Raw genomic sequence first — 17,345 nt, forward strand, 5'->3', positions numbered from 1 at the left:
CACAGACACACACACATGGGCAGACAGACAGACACACACCCCACACATACACACACAGGCAGACATACACACAGACACACACATCCACCTACCCCCCCACACACACAAGACAGGCAGACAGACAGACAGACACACACACACACACACACACACACGGGCAGACAGACACACACACCCCCACGGGCAGACAGACACACACACCCCCATACACACAGACAGGCAGGCAGACAGACACACACACACACACACACACCCCCCACACACACAGACAGGCAGACAGACAGATATACACACACACACGGGGAGACAGACACATACACACTCACCCACCCACAGACACCCACCCACCCACCCACCCCCACACACATACAGACAGGCAGACAGACAGATACACACAAACACACGGGCAGACACACACCGCCCCCCCCCACACACAGACAGGCAGAGAGACAATACACACACAGACACACAGGCAGACAGACATACACACACACACACCCCCCACACACACACAGACAGGCAGACAGACAGACAGACAGACAGACACACACACACGGCCAATCTGTGACGGGATCGCTGCCACCCCCCACTCCACCACCACACACACACAGCACATGCACACACACACAGAACACACACATGCACACACACTCACGGCCAGTCTGTGACGGGATCGCTGCCAACACAGGACCCGGCCACCCCGAGACGGTCAGCCCGAGCAGACACCCGCCACCAGGGGGCACCAAGGGGCAGCCAGGCCGGGCACAGGCTGGCCTTGGTCACTTCAATGCCCTGCCAGTAAAGCAATGCCAGAATCCTTTGATTTTTCTTGCTCGTTTGTTCCCACTTATCATGTCTTGGTGAGAAGTTACTGTGCCTGAACAATCTGCAAAGTTCTGTTTGATGTTTTGAGACTATCTTTGCTCCGAATCCTGAAGAAAGAACTCTTTAAGGCTTCTTACAAGAGCGTGGTGGTAAGCGTGCGCACGGTTCCATGATGGCCTGAGGCCGACCCGACAGGCACAGCTTCGGGCTCAGGAGGAGGGGACAGCTGCAGGGGCCCACGCATCCCGCTGTGTGTGGACCAGGCGGCTCCCGAGTCCCAGCCGCTGCAGAAGGGCAGGCAGGGAGGCCTGGCTGAAGGGGCCCAGTGTCCACTGCCTCCTGCTCTAGGACGGGGAAGGGTGGTGCTGCCCAGGGGCTCTCTGTGCTATGGGCACACGTCTGTGGGGACTTCACTGCTCCCCTCATCTCTGCAGGCCTCCATCTGTGACTGGTGGAGGGGAACAGGGCAGTCGAGGAGCGACAAGGGCTGCCAGCGGAGGGCGGGAGGGCGGGAGGGGAGACCAGACGTCCAGACGCTGCCGACAGTTGACCCTGGCCCCACAGACACTGACGCCAGAACCCTCCCTCCGCCCCAAGTGCATACCCTCCAGTGGGCACACGGGCCCAAGAGCTCCAGACGCCCCTGACGTGGTGACAGACGCCAAGAATGCCTCCCGCCCCCCTCCCCCGCCACTGAATGTCGCCTGATCTTTTGTGCCTGGATTACGATAAAAAGTGAGACATATAACCTTCCTGCACATTCACCGACAACTCTGTTGCTGAAAACATCAGAATCACCAAACATTAGAGTTGGGAGGGGCCTGAGAAATAACCAGGAAATCCTTCCAAATTATCCAGGTTACACTGCCTCCAGGAAGCCCTCCATCCTGGCACCTAAGGAACTTCCCTTTCATCAGTTTCTCTATTCCTAGTGTAGACATTATCTGTGTCAGTCATCCATCTGGCTATGTCGGCATGCTTAGGTTTTTCTCAGGCGAACAAATGAATAATAGAGACTATTTACTAAGCGTAAATTGTGAAGTAGGCATTGTGCCTAATGTTTCATAATTTTATCTTCAATTTTAAGGAAAACAAAGTAATTTTAAGTATAAGCCCATTTCACAGGAAGGGAACCTGAGGCTCAGAGAAGTTGCAATTTGCTTACGGTAATCATTCACTCTACAAGTGTTTACTGAGGTGCTATATCCCAGGCTCTTTGCTTGACGCTGGGGACAAAAGTGGGGGCAGGGGGGTAAATTCAACCTGCATCTTCATCTAGTAACTTAGAGGGAAAAGGTGGAAAATCCAACTGAGACAAGATTGTCAGAGGCCCTGAGGTGACTCAGCACAGGATGACGCAATTAGTGTCATTAGTCCAAGGGTTCAAAACTCCCACTGGGTGGCCTGCAGGGGTCCAGAGGAGGAAAAGGTGGGCAGCTGAGAGGCTTGGGGGGCTGGCCTAGACAGACAGAAATGGAGTGGAGAAGAAAGAGGCCAAACGCACATCTCCTGGGAACCACAGCTGAGCTTACACAGTGAGGACAACGCTGGGACCCTGAGCACTGGAGACAGGCAAACAAAGGACACGGCCGTCTTTGCTCAGGGGCCCATGTGCCTGTCTTGGACCAGCTCGGCTGAGTGACTGTTTGTAGAGCAGACCTGGCTAATGCTGGCATAGTGCCCACCGACTAAGGGGGAGGGAGAGCTGGGCGGGTTGGGCAGAGCCGGTGGGGGGTGGGGGCGCGGCCAGCCAGGCTGTGTGGACCTGCAGAGAACCCTCTCCTACCTGCAGGCATTCCTCTGGTGCACCCGGAGGCCAGGGAAGAGATCTCAATTCAGCTCCCAGTCGCCCACTCCCTGGGAGTGTACCCTGTCCCCAGAGCAGCCCCACCCTTCCTGCTGGCAAGGAGAGCAGCTGTGGAGTCTCCAAGGGCAGGATGGGCGGGGAGCCTTCATCCAGCGGCTTCTCCTGCCTGAGGCCTTGCAGATGTTCTAACATCACGAACAGTCACCCTGCCCCTGGGTTTCTGTGCAGAGTCCTCTCCTGTGCCAGCCAAGAACTGGATGATCATTTTAAGACCATGTGGACAGAGGGTGTTCCCTTCATACAGGTGACAGGTGTCCACTCAGAGCCTGGTGGAAACCCACAGGGAGCTACAGACCCCCACGACTGCCTCAACACGACTGCGCCGTCCAGCACGCGGCCCCCAGCGGCTAACAAAAGTCACGAAGGTAGCAAGCCCTGAGAGGGACAGGAGGGGGCGCAGCAGACCTGGGCTGCAAGATAGGCCCGCGGGCCAGCCCTGTCCTGCCCCCAGCTCCCTGGGTGGCTTAAGGCGACCCCCACAGCCTTCCTCAGCTCAGCGTCCTCCCGCACAGCGAGCAGCCTGGAGCTCAAGTGGCCAAGTCGCCTTCTATACCAACGTTTCTCATGAAAGAACCTCTCTTTCCTTCACTAGCCTAGAGCAGTTTTGAGAACAACAACAACAAAAAACAAAGCTAAAACAGTAATCCCCTTTTGTTGGAGAATTCCTGTTTCCCACCTTAACCCCGAACTCCCATCATGGTTCCAGAGGCAATGTAAGAGGAAACCAGCCCAGCCACCAGGGCTGTGAGCTGCTCCAGGAAGGCAGAGGGCACGGCCCTGGCATCAATAATGCCCCCTCCCTGCATCCTCCCACGAGAGCTCTGCCCGCCAGCTTAGCTTCTGCAGGGCAGCTGTGCTCCATGCAAAGAACGTGGGTCAGTGCACTCGCTTCTGTGACTCGACTGTCTGACAAGAGCCAAGCTCAGAACCTCTGTGTGCAAGGCGTTCCCAGACCCCTGGTCTCCTTTTGGGGGTCACAAAAGGGGCGGCTCCCCTCCCAGCTCAACTCACGAACGGCTGCTTCACAGGGGCCTCCCCAAGGTGACGCCTCCACCCGGCGAGGCCCCACCACTGCCTGCCTGCTGTCTTTCGCTCCACACGCACTCTGCACAATGGCCCGGGGCTTCCTGTGTGCCACGACTTCTCAGGACCATGCCTGTGAAAGCCAGGGGCAAGCTGTGAACCCACCCTGCCCTCGCCTCGAGAGGCACCCCCACCCCAAGTCTACCTGCCCCGCACTCCACAATCGACCCCTCCTCCCGACCAACACGGCTCTGGCTCACACCGCCCTCTCAGCACAAGCCACGCCCTGGGATGGGATATCAGCTCAATAAATTCATCTTTGTGTGCGGGGGGCCCAACTTGGGCACCAATGGGCAGCATCTAAGAGCTGTTTATTTCCTGGCATCCCCACATAACCCGACACCTGGACAGGAGAGGCTCGGCCAGAGGGGGACAGAGGTGTGGAACAGGGAGCATGCACACAGGCATCGTAGCGCTGGCACCGACGGACAGTGGCCCATGAGCCCCGGCCACTGAAAAGCACGGCCCGCTCCCCATTTTCTTAAAGAGCAAGTACCCATCCTTCAGCCTCTGAAGACTTTCCGCTTAGAAGAGTCGCCTAACTTGGGAGCGTGGTGCCTAGGGAACAGCGAGCACGGACAGTCCCACTTCTGCAGGGAGGTGGTCCCCGACATCGCCCCATCTAGGCCGCGTCCCCGCCAGACTCTCCCGTGGCTGACCTGGATCCCCTCGGGTCTGTGACCACAAGTTGGTCGTCACACACTCGTCTCTGTGACTCCCTGCTTCAGGCCAGCCCTCTGCCACTAGACCGGACGTGGTTTCCTCTCCCGTGCCCTGGCCCAGCCAAGCAGGGGCAGTAGGGGAGTCTCGGCCAGCACCACCAGCTCCCTGGTGCTTCCCCGGCCTCGACAACAAGGGCTGCCTAGAGACCTCTTATTGGACCAAGACTGGTGAGGGGAGGGGGGTCAGCCAGCCCGACTGAGTCTGAGGCGCAGAGCGTCTCTTGCAAGCTGAGTTGCAGGACTTCAGGCTAAGCGGGGAGCCGCTGGGGATTGTGTAAACGTTCTTACACACCTGAAACGCCTCTGCTGGCCGACCAGACACGTACATGTTTCCCTCTAAAGTCGCTTAAAAGGAATTTGGGAGAGCCTCACGGGATCAAACAGAGACTCTGTTTTTCATCTTGAGAGAACCTCAGAGATCATCTCAAACCCTTGCAAGGGCTTCATTAATAAGCGGTAAAAAAAAAAAAAAATTTAATAAAAAAATAGCAGTGAAAGTGTAATCCGTTCCCCCAGCTTGTTGCTGTTGCTGCTGCTGCTGCTAAGTCGCTTCAGTCGTGTCCAACTCTGTGCGACCCCATAGACGGCAGCCCCCAGCTTAACCGATCACAATCCCAACCAATGAGACTCAGACGAACGCAGTACAGAGGCCGTCGCAGAGGGCCTCCGTGCTCAGGGAGGAGGGGATCTGGTGACGCAGGCCCCGCCCCCGTGCTCAGGGAGGCGGGATCTGGTGACGCAGGCCCCGCCCCTGTCTCACCACACGTCGGCACGTCTTCCTCTGCTGAGGAGGTCTGCTCGTCCGTCGACGGCTTTTTCTTTCCCAAACCGATGATCTTGGTGATTTTTTTCCCAGTGACTTTAGACACGGTTCCCTTGGCCTCTGATTTGGAACTTTTTTTCCTCTTAACTGTGAAGAAAAAAGATGATGACAAAAAGGCATGTTTCAATGGTAGACTTTAATGGGGGAAAAAAACCATCAAAATAAAGCATGCATCGTGGCCAACTTTCTTTCCCTGAATTTTCACTCATCGAGTACCTGCTTTGTGTCTGTGATTCTAGAGTCTAGAGAACACAGCACAAACATGAGCTCCCAGGAAGCTTGTGTTCTAGAGGGGGCTGAACACGCACATACGAGCTCACACACACGTGCACACACCCTCACGCACCCCTGGGGGAGGCTTCACGATGGCAAGGCCTCTGTAGACCTGAGGCAGGGTTACGCGGCAGAAGGACCGAGCGGTCGGGAAGCACAGGAGCTGAACACACGGCGGCGTCTGTGCAGAAACCCCGGGGCAGAGCTGTCTGGGCGGGAAGAGCGTCAGCGCTCGCAGAGCCTGTGGCGCCGGAAGGGACAGAAGGCAGGCTGGACGCCCACATCCTGGGCGGCACGGGGCGCGGTCCGGCAGGTGGAGGGGGCGGTCCTCAGGGAGCCTTGGCCAGCCCCTCGCCGACCTGTCGGGCTCGCATCCCAGCCCCAGCCCCGTGGGTTCTGCTGGCCGGCAGGGCTCAGTTGTACGCATAAAACTCATGACTGTTTTGCACAAAGATCACTTCTGACTTTCCCTGGAAAACTGGAAGATCTAGCCACTCTGAATCCACAGTTTGGTAAGTGATGGCGGGTGGGGCCAGGGCCCGAGACCCAGTGGCCGTGCGTGAGGACCGACGTGCCTGGCTGACCACAGCCCCGGGCCCTCCGGCAGACTGAGCGCCGGCTGCCGGCTGCTCTCCCGTACCTGACCCGCGCCAGCCATCTGCTCTCTCCAGCCCCTGCAGATTTGGTCCACAACCTCCAACAGAATCACAGGGTAGGGACCAGGTGCAGACCGGAGTGGACACAGAGGATCCTCCAGGACCGATAGCACTTCTGGGAAGTGAGCCGTCACCAGGGGCTATTCCGTGTCTGATCCTGGAGCCAAGGGCCTCTCAGGACACCGAGCCTCCAGGCGGGTCAGGTACAGCCTCGCTCTGTGTGGATGAGCTGGGAGGGCCCCAGAGGCCCCCAGGGCCTCAAGGCCAGACGCCATCACTGACTCCTGAGACCCCTCCCAACAGCCCCTTCCCAGGCCTCTCCAGGAGGACCCCTCATCCAACCATTTGCAACCCAGAGGGCGGCACAGACCCTTTGCAAAGGCAACAAAAGTCAAGAATTCCTTCAGTGGCCCTCTGCCCAGTGACGGAGCACACAGTCACACAGGATCAGCAGAGAAAGAGGACGCGGAGGTGAGCTTATAAACCATCGGCCTGATTGCTACATCCGCCCTCTACAAGTGGAGGCACTCACTACTTCCTTCCCCAACGCTGGCTGCTCAGTGGGGCACAGGGCCGCCCACCCCCTCCAGGTTCCACTCTGCCACCCACCCCACGTGCGGAACGGCCAGGCCCATCCTCCTCTGGGCTCCGTGCCCCTTTTCCCCGCTCCCCGCCCCAGCTCAGGGAGGTCCCTGAGGTCAGTCCCTGTGCTTGAACCCTGATTTCCTCTCCAAGAAGAAAGGACAGTTAACAGCATCTGAGGGCAGGAGGAGTCACGGTGCGGTTGAGCAAGAAGCCACACCACAGGGCGAACGGCACAATGGACAATGCCTGCGTCTCCCCACGCCTCGCACGTGGGGAAGCCCTGACCTCCGTGCAGCTGTATTTGGAGACGAGGCCCTCAGGAAGCACTGACAGTTAGGTAGGTCTAAGGGTGGGGCCCTGGTCCAACAGGATTGGCGTCCTCATGGGATGGGGGCAAGGCCACTTCAGGACCAGTGAGGGGATGGCCATCTGCAAGCCAGCAAGGGGGCCACGACTGGCAGCCAACACTGACAGCACCTGGATCCTGGGCTTCCAGCCTCCAGGACTGTGAGAAACGCATCTCTTGTTTAAGCCGCACGGTCTGTGGCATCTCGTTACGGCAGGCAGCCTGAACTAAGACAAGCACATCTGTGCTATCTCACACGGACCAGGTCATGTTAGAAACACAGAACACGGGGTGGTCACTCTGACCCCTCCTTACGCTCTCCCACCGCACACAACCCCCTGTAAAATAAAGCACCAGGAACCTGCTTCCATCTCCTGATCTGAAGGCACAGCCCCTCCCCAGCTGCCATCAGACATGGAATCCCTGGTTGGAATGCCAGAACCACTGATTTCAGTTCTACCAAACCCAAAGTGAAAGCGGTGGTGGGTGACCCTTCTTCGTGGTTTCTCAAGAGCATCGAGACAGTAAGCTAAGCTTTGATAAGGTCCTCTCAGCGAGGGCACCCTGTGCTCAGAAGGCGCCTCCTGCAAAGCTCGGGAGCGTGAATCAGTCATTGTCTGCTAGGCGATGCCTGAGAAAGCTGAGTCGTCAGACGGACTTCCAATCTGATGAGGATTTGCTACTGTTGGGAAAGCTCTTGCTGGACTCGACTACAAAGAAAAGATGTTAGCAAGGACCTTTAATTCTCTGAAAGCCCATAGATTGATTTTTTGTTTTTATTTTTGCAAAAGCAGAAGGGAGGCCATCCTTGGAAGAAAAAGCCAAAGCTGTAGGAATGGGAAAATATGTTGATAGAACAAGAATATGTGGATGGTATTCACACAGTAAGTACAGTTATGAAGAAAAACCTAACAACTCAGGACTCTGCACTCACTGACCTTGTGGAGGAGAGACAGAGTCCAGACAGCGTCACTGTGAAGCTGGGGAAGGGCGCAGGGAGGGGGCGGTGAGCACTGTCGGCACTGTCAGCGTGTAACAGCATTTTAAAGCACGAATGTCATAAACCCAGGCAGTTCTCTGTCACCCTACACCAATGAGAGGCTAGGTGTTTTGACGTTTAGTCAGGTGGCAGGAGTGGGGACGTGGGGCAATACCATCAGACTATTCACTTGCTTTACCACTAATGCCACCTGGGAGCTTCCCAGGTGGCGCTCGTGGTAAAGAACCCACCTCCCAGTGCAGGAGACTTAAGAGATGTGGGTTCAATCCCTGGGTTGGGAAGATCCCCTAAGGAGGGCATGGCAATCCACTCCAGTATTCCTGCCTGGAGAATTCCATGGACAGAAGAGCCTGGCAGGCTACAGTGCATGGGGTCGCAGAGAGCTGGACATGACTGAAGTGACTTAGCACTTGCTGAGTCCACCAACAGACTCGTTAGCCCGTGATTAAATGGTAAACGTGTGCAGGACTAGTTAGGGACAACCGTTGCTTCCACACAGATCAGCCCCAGGGACTCAATTCTCTTTCCTTACGTCAGCTGGAATATCAGTAGCAACTCTTACTAATTTACCCAAAATCACACCATCCTGGTTCATTATATGCCGGGGCCTGACACCTGGAAAGAAGAAGCCAGAGTTTAGAGTCAATCTCTGTGGCTCTGGTCACAGAGTCTGGCTCGTGTCTGTGTTCAGCTGAGAGTCTAACATTCCGGAGAAGCTGCAGGAGTTGGGGATTTCTTCCACGCAGCCCGCAGAGAAATCTGTCTGAGCTGAGACAGGGCTGGGATCAAAGGGGCTTTATTGGAATTTCTCAAGTGCAAATTGGCCAAGAGTGTGCAGCAAGGATAAAAGCTCAGGGAGCAGGTCAGGATGTACTTAAGCTATTAGCTTCCTTCAGTGGCTATCCACTGGGGGTCTGACTATATGCAAAGTTCCATGCCAGGCAGAAGTGTCTGAACCAAGGTCACCTTGACAGAGCAGAGAAGGCTGGTCCTGTTAAAAGGAAACGAGATCGTCAGATGCAGACACAGGCACTGACCTGTATGTCCAGACATACGATACCATTCTGCAGAACCTAATTTCAGGCAGGGACCCTAGGGGAGGAAATGGCAAACAAGGAAAGAGGCCAGCCACAGCAGTGCCCACTCAGCCTCGGCGTCTGAACAGGAACCCTGAGATTGTACGCTGTCCCATTTCAGGGCAGAACTTAAAGATAGCTTTCCCGGCTGTGATAACATATAATGTGCCCTGTGAAGCCAGAGATGATACCTTCCACCGAACAACTTCCGACGCAAAGAACTAAAATTACACACAGAAACAACAGACTCAGAGAACCTCATGGGCCGAGGCAGAGGTCGTGACCCTTCGGGGTAGACCGTGACAACAAAACAGCCCAGACGATCTGGGCTCCAGGACTCTTACTGGTGTGGACTGCTCCTCGGTTTACGGCGACTTCCTTTCTGAGCCAGGAGACGTCTATGCATCAGTCCCCGGCCCCAGCGACAGAGTGTGGAGAGCCGGGCGGGCAGAACCGCTCATGGGGAGCAGAGACGGGGCTGGCCGTGCACAGGGAAAACATTCCCCCCACCCACAATCCCAGCTCTTCCTCTCAGCCCATACAGTGCGAAGGAAACCAGCAGTCAGCCGGTAGACTGGGGTAAGACGTGTGCAAAAGACGTCTGAGAGAGGACTTGTGTTCAGAACAGATAAAGAAGTCTCAGAAGTCAGTATGAACCCAAAATCCAATAAGAATACAGATAAAGGTTTTAATAGATGTTTCCCTAAGGATGATAACTCTTCAGAGTCCCTTGGACAGCAAGGAGACCAAACCAGTCAGTCCTGAAGGAAATCAACCCTGAATATTCACTGGAAGGACTGATGCAGGAGTGAAGCACTAGCACTGTGGTCGCCTGATGTGAAGAGCTGACTTATAGGAAAAGACCTCGAAGCTGGGAAAGACTGAGGGCAGGAGGAGAAGGGGGCGACAGAGGATGAGATGGTTGGGTGATATCACTGACTCAATGGACATAAGTTTGAGCAGCTCCAGGAGATAGTGACGGACAGGGAAGCCTGGCGTGCCGCAGTCCACGGGGTCGCAAAGAGCTGGACACAACTGAGTGACTGAACAACTAAAGACAATACAGTTGGCAAAAAAATATTTTAAAATGTTCAACATTGTTGGTCACAGGAAAATGCATTCTAAAGGCACAATTACACAGTACTTATTAAAATGGCCAAAGTAAAAAGAAGAAAACAAAGATGACAATAGAAGGCTGGTGAGGAGGCATGAGTGCCGGCAGCTGCGAGCCCCGCCCCGAGGTACCAGCCCAAAGAAATGAAGACGTTACATGCTCACACAAAAGCCTGCTATGGACGTCTGCAACAGCCTCACTCATAAACCACTCAAACCCGGAAACAACCCAGCTAGTCTGCAGTCGGGAAGTGGATACCTGACTGGTCCGTCCAGACTGGAATCCTCTCAGACTAGAAAAAGAACGGACGACTGACCCAGCATGTGGGTCCGCCCCAATCGCAGAACATGGAGTGAGAAGCCAGACCCGGGAGGCTGGAGGCTGCACCCTGTGTGATTCCGCTTCCAGGACAGCAAACAGGTCAGTGGTTGCCAGGGAACATCTTGGGGGTGACAGCGGTGTTCTACGCCTTGATTGCGATGCAGATTACATGTATGTGTCTGTCATATGCCAAAAAGGCTGAATATGACAATGTGTGACTTACACCTTTATAAAGCTGACTTTAGGGAAAACAAAAATCAGTATTTGCACCCCCATGCCCACAGTGGCATTACTGACAATAGCCAAAAGGTGGAGGCCACCCAAATGTCCATCGGTGAATGAACAGAGAAGGAAACGTGGTCCACCCACACAAGGGAATTCTATCCAACCTCAACAAGGGAGTCCTGTGCCTGCCGCAACGGGGATGAGCCCTGAAGACGCCAGGCCACGCGAAAGGACAATCACTACACTATCCCACTTACAAGAGATGCCCCTGCCCCCCAACCACGTCTCCCAGCGAGATGCTGGCACCCCACCCCTGATGCAAATCTGTCCCGGTGATAAATCAGGTGAGGAGGTAGCCTGCTGTGAGTAAAACACGAGGACCAAGGAGTTCCCTGGCTGCCCAGTGGTTAGAACGTGGGAGCCTTCACTGCCAGGGGCCAATCTTGGTTCAGATGGGAACTAAGAGCCCATAAGGCAAGAGGCACAGCACCCACCCCCCCAACCCCACACAAAAAAAATACAGTAAATTCATGCAGGGAACATACCCAAACAAAAAGAGAAAGCCTAGACCAAGGCTTGGCGGCATTAAAATGAAGACCCGGAGAGACAGTGCTAACCTCTGGATTTCCGTCTGTGTAACACGGGACGATGACACTTGTATCACTAAACTACTGAGGGCATTTCCTACACGATCGGGAATTACAGACCCAGTTGTCATGTTTCTGTTTTGGAGATTTTTTTTTTTTTTTTGGTTTATATATTTTTGGCATGAGCAGAACTCACCTTGTTCTTTTCCATTACACATAGCAATTCCATTTTCTGCAACACCCTCACCGTCTGAACTTGGTCTCTCTGAAGACAGTTTCTGTGAGGATAAAAAGATTAAGTTACCTTACCATGGCCACACTGACCAAGTGATGTATCATGGATCAGCCATATGTTATCTCAAAAATGAAAGAAAACGTGGGCCACATTCCAATAATCTGGAGGTGGTTAGGGAGGCTAGAACACAGACTATCTGGTTGGTTTGCCACAAAAGCTTTAAAAACATCAAAAGAACAAAGGAAAAACTCACTGAGCTTATATTAACACATGCTACATCACTTTTTCTGGCAAATAATTTTGAAAAAATATCAGGAGTACATAAACTATCTCCCTCACCAAGCCACACCATCCTAACCTGGCTCCATAATCCTCTGAGCCAGCTGCTCACAATGAGTCTCTCATTTGCATGTAGAATTTTATTTTATATTTAAGTTATATTTTATAGTACATATAAAATATGTGTACGTATACATACACATACAGACTCTTCTGTTTCTCTAGAGAGCCCTGGCTACAAGAGCTGACGGAAAGGAACTGTCCACGGGGCAGGGGTCAACAGGGAGGGCTCAGGACACTCCTGGGAGACACGCCACCAACAGACCGAGGGACCGACGGGGCGGGAAGCGGGAAGCGGGAAGCGGGGGAAACAGGGCAGGAGGCGGGGCTCGCTGCAAACGAGGCAGAAAGCTGGGCTGGCCACTGAAACGGGGAGGAAGCGGGTCGGGCAGGAAGCGGGGAGGAAGCGGGGAGGAAGCGGGGAGGAAGCGGGACTCGCCGCGGAAACTGGATCTTTGCACAAACGGGCAAACTGTGGCCATCAGGCGACCACAGTGCTAGCGCTTCGCTCCCGCATCAGTCTTTCCAGTGAATATTCAGGGTTGATTTCCTTCAGGACTGACTGGTTTGGTCTCCTTGCTGTCCAAGGAACCCTGAAGGGTCATCATCCTTAGGGAAACATCTATTAAAACCTTTATCTGTATTCTTATTGGATTTTGGGTTCATACTGACTTCTGAGACTTCTTTATCTGTTCTGAACACAAGTCCTCTCTCGGACGTCTTTTGCACACGTCTTACCCCAGTCTACCGGCTGACTGCTGGTTTCCTTCTCACTGTATGGGCTGAGAGGAAGAGCTGGGATTGTGGGTGGTGGGGATGTTGTCAGAACACCACTGGGGAAAAACAGCAGGCGTGGCAGGTTGTAACCTGTCTGTGGGGAATAAGCCTCTGGAAAGGGGCACTCAGGAAGCACAAGGTGTATTCCGGAAGAACACAGAGCTGCCCGCTGGTCGCACGCTGCTGTCTTACAACCGGTGGCCTTCAACACCGTAAACCCTGTGACACCTTCACACCCCTTTCCTGCATCCACAGCTGGAGAGGGTGAAGACCACGTGGCCAGTGGAGCAGCTGACCCGCACTTCCTACCGGGCAGGCAGAGGCGCAGCAGGGGTGCATCGTTTTTTTTTTTTTTTTTTCTTTTTGTTTTTCAACTAGAAATGCTGAAATTCTCAGAGGTGCTGTTAAAACTTCCAGGAAGGCCTAAATCAGCTGCAAGGTTAAGTCCTGGAAAGAAGCACACTCCTTACCTTCTCCAGCTCCACCTTGTGCACCGGGGAGCTCGGCGGAGGAGGGCACTCCAGCTCGGTGGGCCCACTGCAGCCGCTGCAGATCTCTCTGACCACCTGTGGCAAGTGCAGAATGGCAGAGATGCTCACACGAGGGTCCAAGGGGAGGCGAGAGGCACAGCAGGAAAACCCGAGGGTCAGAGCCATCTGGAGTTAAGCCTCGGAGGCCAGGCATTCATTTGTTCATTCTCTCACTCATTCATTCTGTCCATGGAGATTCTCCAGGCAAGAATACTGGAGGCGGCTGCCATTTCCTTCTCCTTTGGATCTTCCCCACCCGTGGATGGAGCCCAGGTCTCCTGCATTGGCAGGCAGATTCTTTATTGGCTGAGTCACCAGAGAAGCCCCACGCATTCACTCACCATTTGCCAAATGTCTAGACCATCCTGAAAACAACAGAGGTTCTGGGATACAGAAGGGAATGACGTACGCGAGAGTCCTGCCCTCATGGGCCTTCCACTCCAGTAAAAGTTAGATATCACGGCAAACTAGGAGTATTGCCCAAGAAATGAAGGTGATGTAAGACAGTCGCCAACGCTACATAGAAAAGAGTCTTTAACAGGAAGGGGCAGCTGATTCAGACCAAGGGAGGCCTTCCTGGGAAGACATGTGAGATGCAAGCTGAGCTAAAAGGCCAGAGGACGGGGCCAATGGGAAGAACTAGTAGAAAGGGCTCTAGGCAGTGGGAACGAGGTGCAAAGGGTAGACGTGAAGAGTTTACGGAAAACCCAGAGTGCCATGTGGGGAGACGGGCCAGGACAGGCCAAGGGGACCCCGGGAGCCATTGCTGAGGCTGGTGCTCACGGCTCTAGAGGGGGTACGTCTCGGGTGGGGCGGGGAGAGACAAAGCAGGGCAGATCTTCGGGGAAGATACACGGTCAGTACACAGGATGGAGCCAAAGGAGGTGAGTGGCTACAAGGGTCCAGCTGCAGTGGACACGGAAGCTGGAAGCCAAGCAGGAAAGCACACTTCCCAGAAGCAGGGAGCAGGAGGGAGGGAGGGAGAAAGCTGAGTGGAATGGCCCAGCAAATGATGCCTGGAGGAGTGTCTATAAGAAAGGCAGAGACTGGGGGGCAGGCGTGGCTGGAGGGGACCCCTGGGGAGGTGCTCTGCAGAGCCAGGAGGGGGCTGGGGTCTGGAGAAGCAGGGAAGATAAGCACTAAGAGTCTGAGAAGGCGCCTGCGGACCCATCTGCGAGGCAAGCGCATCAGGAGTGGCCAAGTCACACCCTCTCTGACCTCAGGGTCCTCACTAGCAAAGGAAGGCGTGTCAACATGACCTGTCTTGTATTTGCAGTTGAATTAAGAGAAAATGTGACCCTGTGTGCAAAATGGCTCAGCCAGCACCTGCGTGTGTACCAATACAAGGAAGACACGGTGGCTGCGGTCACCAACACCACCATCACTGCCAGCACCCGTACTGTTGACGCTGAGAGCTCCGGAAGTGCTCCCAGCTCAAACCCTCAGGTGTGAGGACCACCTACTGCCGACCACAGCCACCCCACAGCCACCCCCATCCCTTCCGTCCTCCCTGAGCTCCTACAAGGTGCTCTGATCACCGAGGACAGCAAGAAACAAGATAGACAAGCTCCTGGCCTGGTGCAACTCACACTCCTGTGAATGAGGAGCTAGCAGGCACAGTTTTCAAAATGTCTACTATTGTTTTTGGAACTAAGATGAAACCTGAGTTCAACCCAAGTGCCTTTTGAGCAAAAAAAAGAAAAAAGAAAAACAGCAATGCCAGACTCCCAGCTATCTGTATAGGAACTCTGCAACAGGATCCCAGCAGACACACTCAGATTCCCTCGACTTGCTCTGGGGTTGGGACTAGAGCCAGGAGCTGAGGGGAGGCTGGGACGGTGTCTCCAGCCATCCCGCCACTCAGCTGCTTTATGAAAAAGGAACGGGGGTGAAATCCACACCGGAGACTGAAACAGGCAAAAAAGAAAGAGAAGAAACCCAGAGAGCTCGCTGCCTTTGTTTCCCTGCTGAGTCTCATGTGTGAAAACCAGCAAAGGTGCACCAAGCAGGTGACTTGCCCCTCCTGAACATCTCTGGCGGGAAGGTCCCCTCAGTTTGGCTGTTTTGTGCGAATCTCACTGCTGTCTTTGCACTGAGTCTTTAGTCCCCCACGTCCTTGTGCTTATCACACCTTCAGCTGACAAGGAACAAGCTCTCTTGATCTAAGGACGAGACTTTTTCTTTCCTCTGGAGAAAGACAACCTGTCTTGTCTTTATGGTTGGATTAAGAGAAAATGTGACCCTGAGTGCTCAGCCAGCACCTGCACGTGTATTCATACACACTGAAGACGTGACTGCAGTCACCAATGCCGACGCCACTGCAGCAACGGAAAACTCCTGGGCTCTTGTCCGACAGGAGCTAGGGCTGAATCCCAGCCCACCCCCCACCCCCCAGTGCGCTCCAGATGCCCGGCAGAGCCTCCTGGTGAGCCTCACCCCCAACCTAGACGATACGCAAAGCGACGGCCAGCACAACAGCTCAGCAACACAGCTGCTGTGCGCCCTTCCTCCATCCGAGTGGTACAGATGGGAACGCGTGTCCATTTGTACACACACCCTGAGGGTCTTGAGGACTCAGTTCACACTAAAAGGCTAAACTCCACAAAGCATAACCTATAGAAATCTATCTCTGGCAAAAGCTTCTATGCAGAACACAACTGTCTTTTTTTTTCTTTCTCCTTTTTTCTTTTTTTCCAAAGGTAGAGGATCGACACAGCTCCAGTTAGACGGAGGTATGCTCCCCTCTTGGCTGAACAGGACTCACCCTTCCAGGGCGGCCTGGTTCCCACATGACCAGGAAGCCTGTTCAGACCGTCCTGCGTGAGACACGGTGCAACTGTGCCTCCACGGGCACGGGCAGCCCCGTGCTGCGCTCAGGGCACAGTCACGGGCATCCTGGGACACGGTGCAGCTGTGCCTCCACGGGCACGGGCTGCCTCACCCTGTGCTCAGGGCCTGGTCAAAGGCATCCTGAACCTGCTGGTCTGCTTCCTCTATTAAAGCTGGGCTCATTTTCAAAGAAGGGGTTCCGCCTCGCTCAGGCTGGTTTTCCCAATGCCTAGCGTGTAACAGCAACTAAAAAAAGAGTTTGATGAGAGGAAAAATAAGAGACGGGAATGAAGAGATAAACTGGACTTGAAATTCTCTATGAGAAAAAACAAAAAGGTGTGAATGAAAAACAGAAGGCAAGAGACTAGACCATCGCAGGAGGCAAGCAGAGCCTTGTGACAGTTCTCCTGGTCCTCCACGCAGATTCCTGAAATCCTCAGGGAGCTGGGAAGTCTTTAAAAAAAAAGAGAGAGCGTGCATCAGCTAGAAGCCACGCCTGCATCGCCAGCACCGCAGCCTCGCTGACTCCCTACCACTCTCTCCTGGCCCCTGGACCGTCCCCTCCGCTCACCCCTGTCCCTGTTACCAGGCCCTGTTTCTCCATCAGATGGAGGTTTGAGGAGCCGAGGGGTCTCTGAGCCCCTGCAGCCTGGGGCAGTTACTGAGCAGCCGACGCGCGGTAGCCTCTGCTGATGAAGCAGGATCTGCACACTCACAACATTGCGTGCAGACCAACTGCACCTCTTCTGCCTTCAGTTTCCCCCTTCCTGAACCTACACTGTCCCCGCGGAGGGAGCAGATGGAGGCGGCTCCCGGCACACAGGGGGTTGGTGGGATTACCTGTGGCCTCTCAGCATCGCCAAAGGATTTAACAATAGGAATTATCCGTGACTACCCTCCCAGGCACAGAGGAAGACACTGCGGAAAAGATCCAGGGGCAGAAGCCAGTCTTTCTTTCCACAGGTTTCATCAAACGGTCGGATTCTTTCAGGTTATATCTTCATGGAACTTTCTGTTCTGGTTGTTATGTACTGCCAGGCTGCCCCTGCAGAGTTAATTCAGAAATTCCAAATAAAGGGTTTATTGACCTATTTTTTTTTAATAGTTGCAAAGGAGGTTTTTATATTAATAT

General features: G+C 54.3%; 1 protein-coding gene and 1 long non-coding RNA gene across 3 annotated transcripts in view; both read right to left on the minus strand.

Annotated features, from left to right (window-relative positions):
- Positions 1 to 17,345, minus strand: part of AFAP1 (actin filament associated protein 1) — a 147,012-nt gene that overhangs the window by 37,115 nt on the left and 92,552 nt on the right. For both annotated transcript variants that reach the window (XM_040237602.1, XM_040237603.1), the window contains exons 7-9: positions 13,325 to 13,420; positions 11,700 to 11,781; positions 5,258 to 5,407 (exon numbers count right to left, since the gene is read on the minus strand). In XM_040237602.1, the coding sequence (XP_040093536.1) occupies positions 5,258 to 5,407; positions 11,700 to 11,781; positions 13,325 to 13,420 (328 nt within the window). The remainder of the gene's footprint in view (positions 1 to 5,257; positions 5,408 to 11,699; positions 11,782 to 13,324; positions 13,421 to 17,345) is intronic.
- Positions 14,600 to 17,048, minus strand: LOC120861797. Its single transcript, XR_005720608.1, has 3 exons — positions 16,113 to 17,048; positions 15,110 to 15,115; positions 14,600 to 14,611 (listed from the first exon to the last, which is right to left on the minus strand). It is a non-coding gene; the product is annotated as an uncharacterized LOC120861797 (long non-coding RNA).

The sequence above is a fragment of the Oryx dammah genome, unplaced genomic scaffold, assembly GCF_014754425.2.
Source record: "Oryx dammah isolate SB20612 unplaced genomic scaffold, SCBI_Odam_1.1 HiC_scaffold_3, whole genome shotgun sequence".
Taxonomy (NCBI): Eukaryota; Metazoa; Chordata; class Mammalia; order Artiodactyla; family Bovidae; genus Oryx; species Oryx dammah.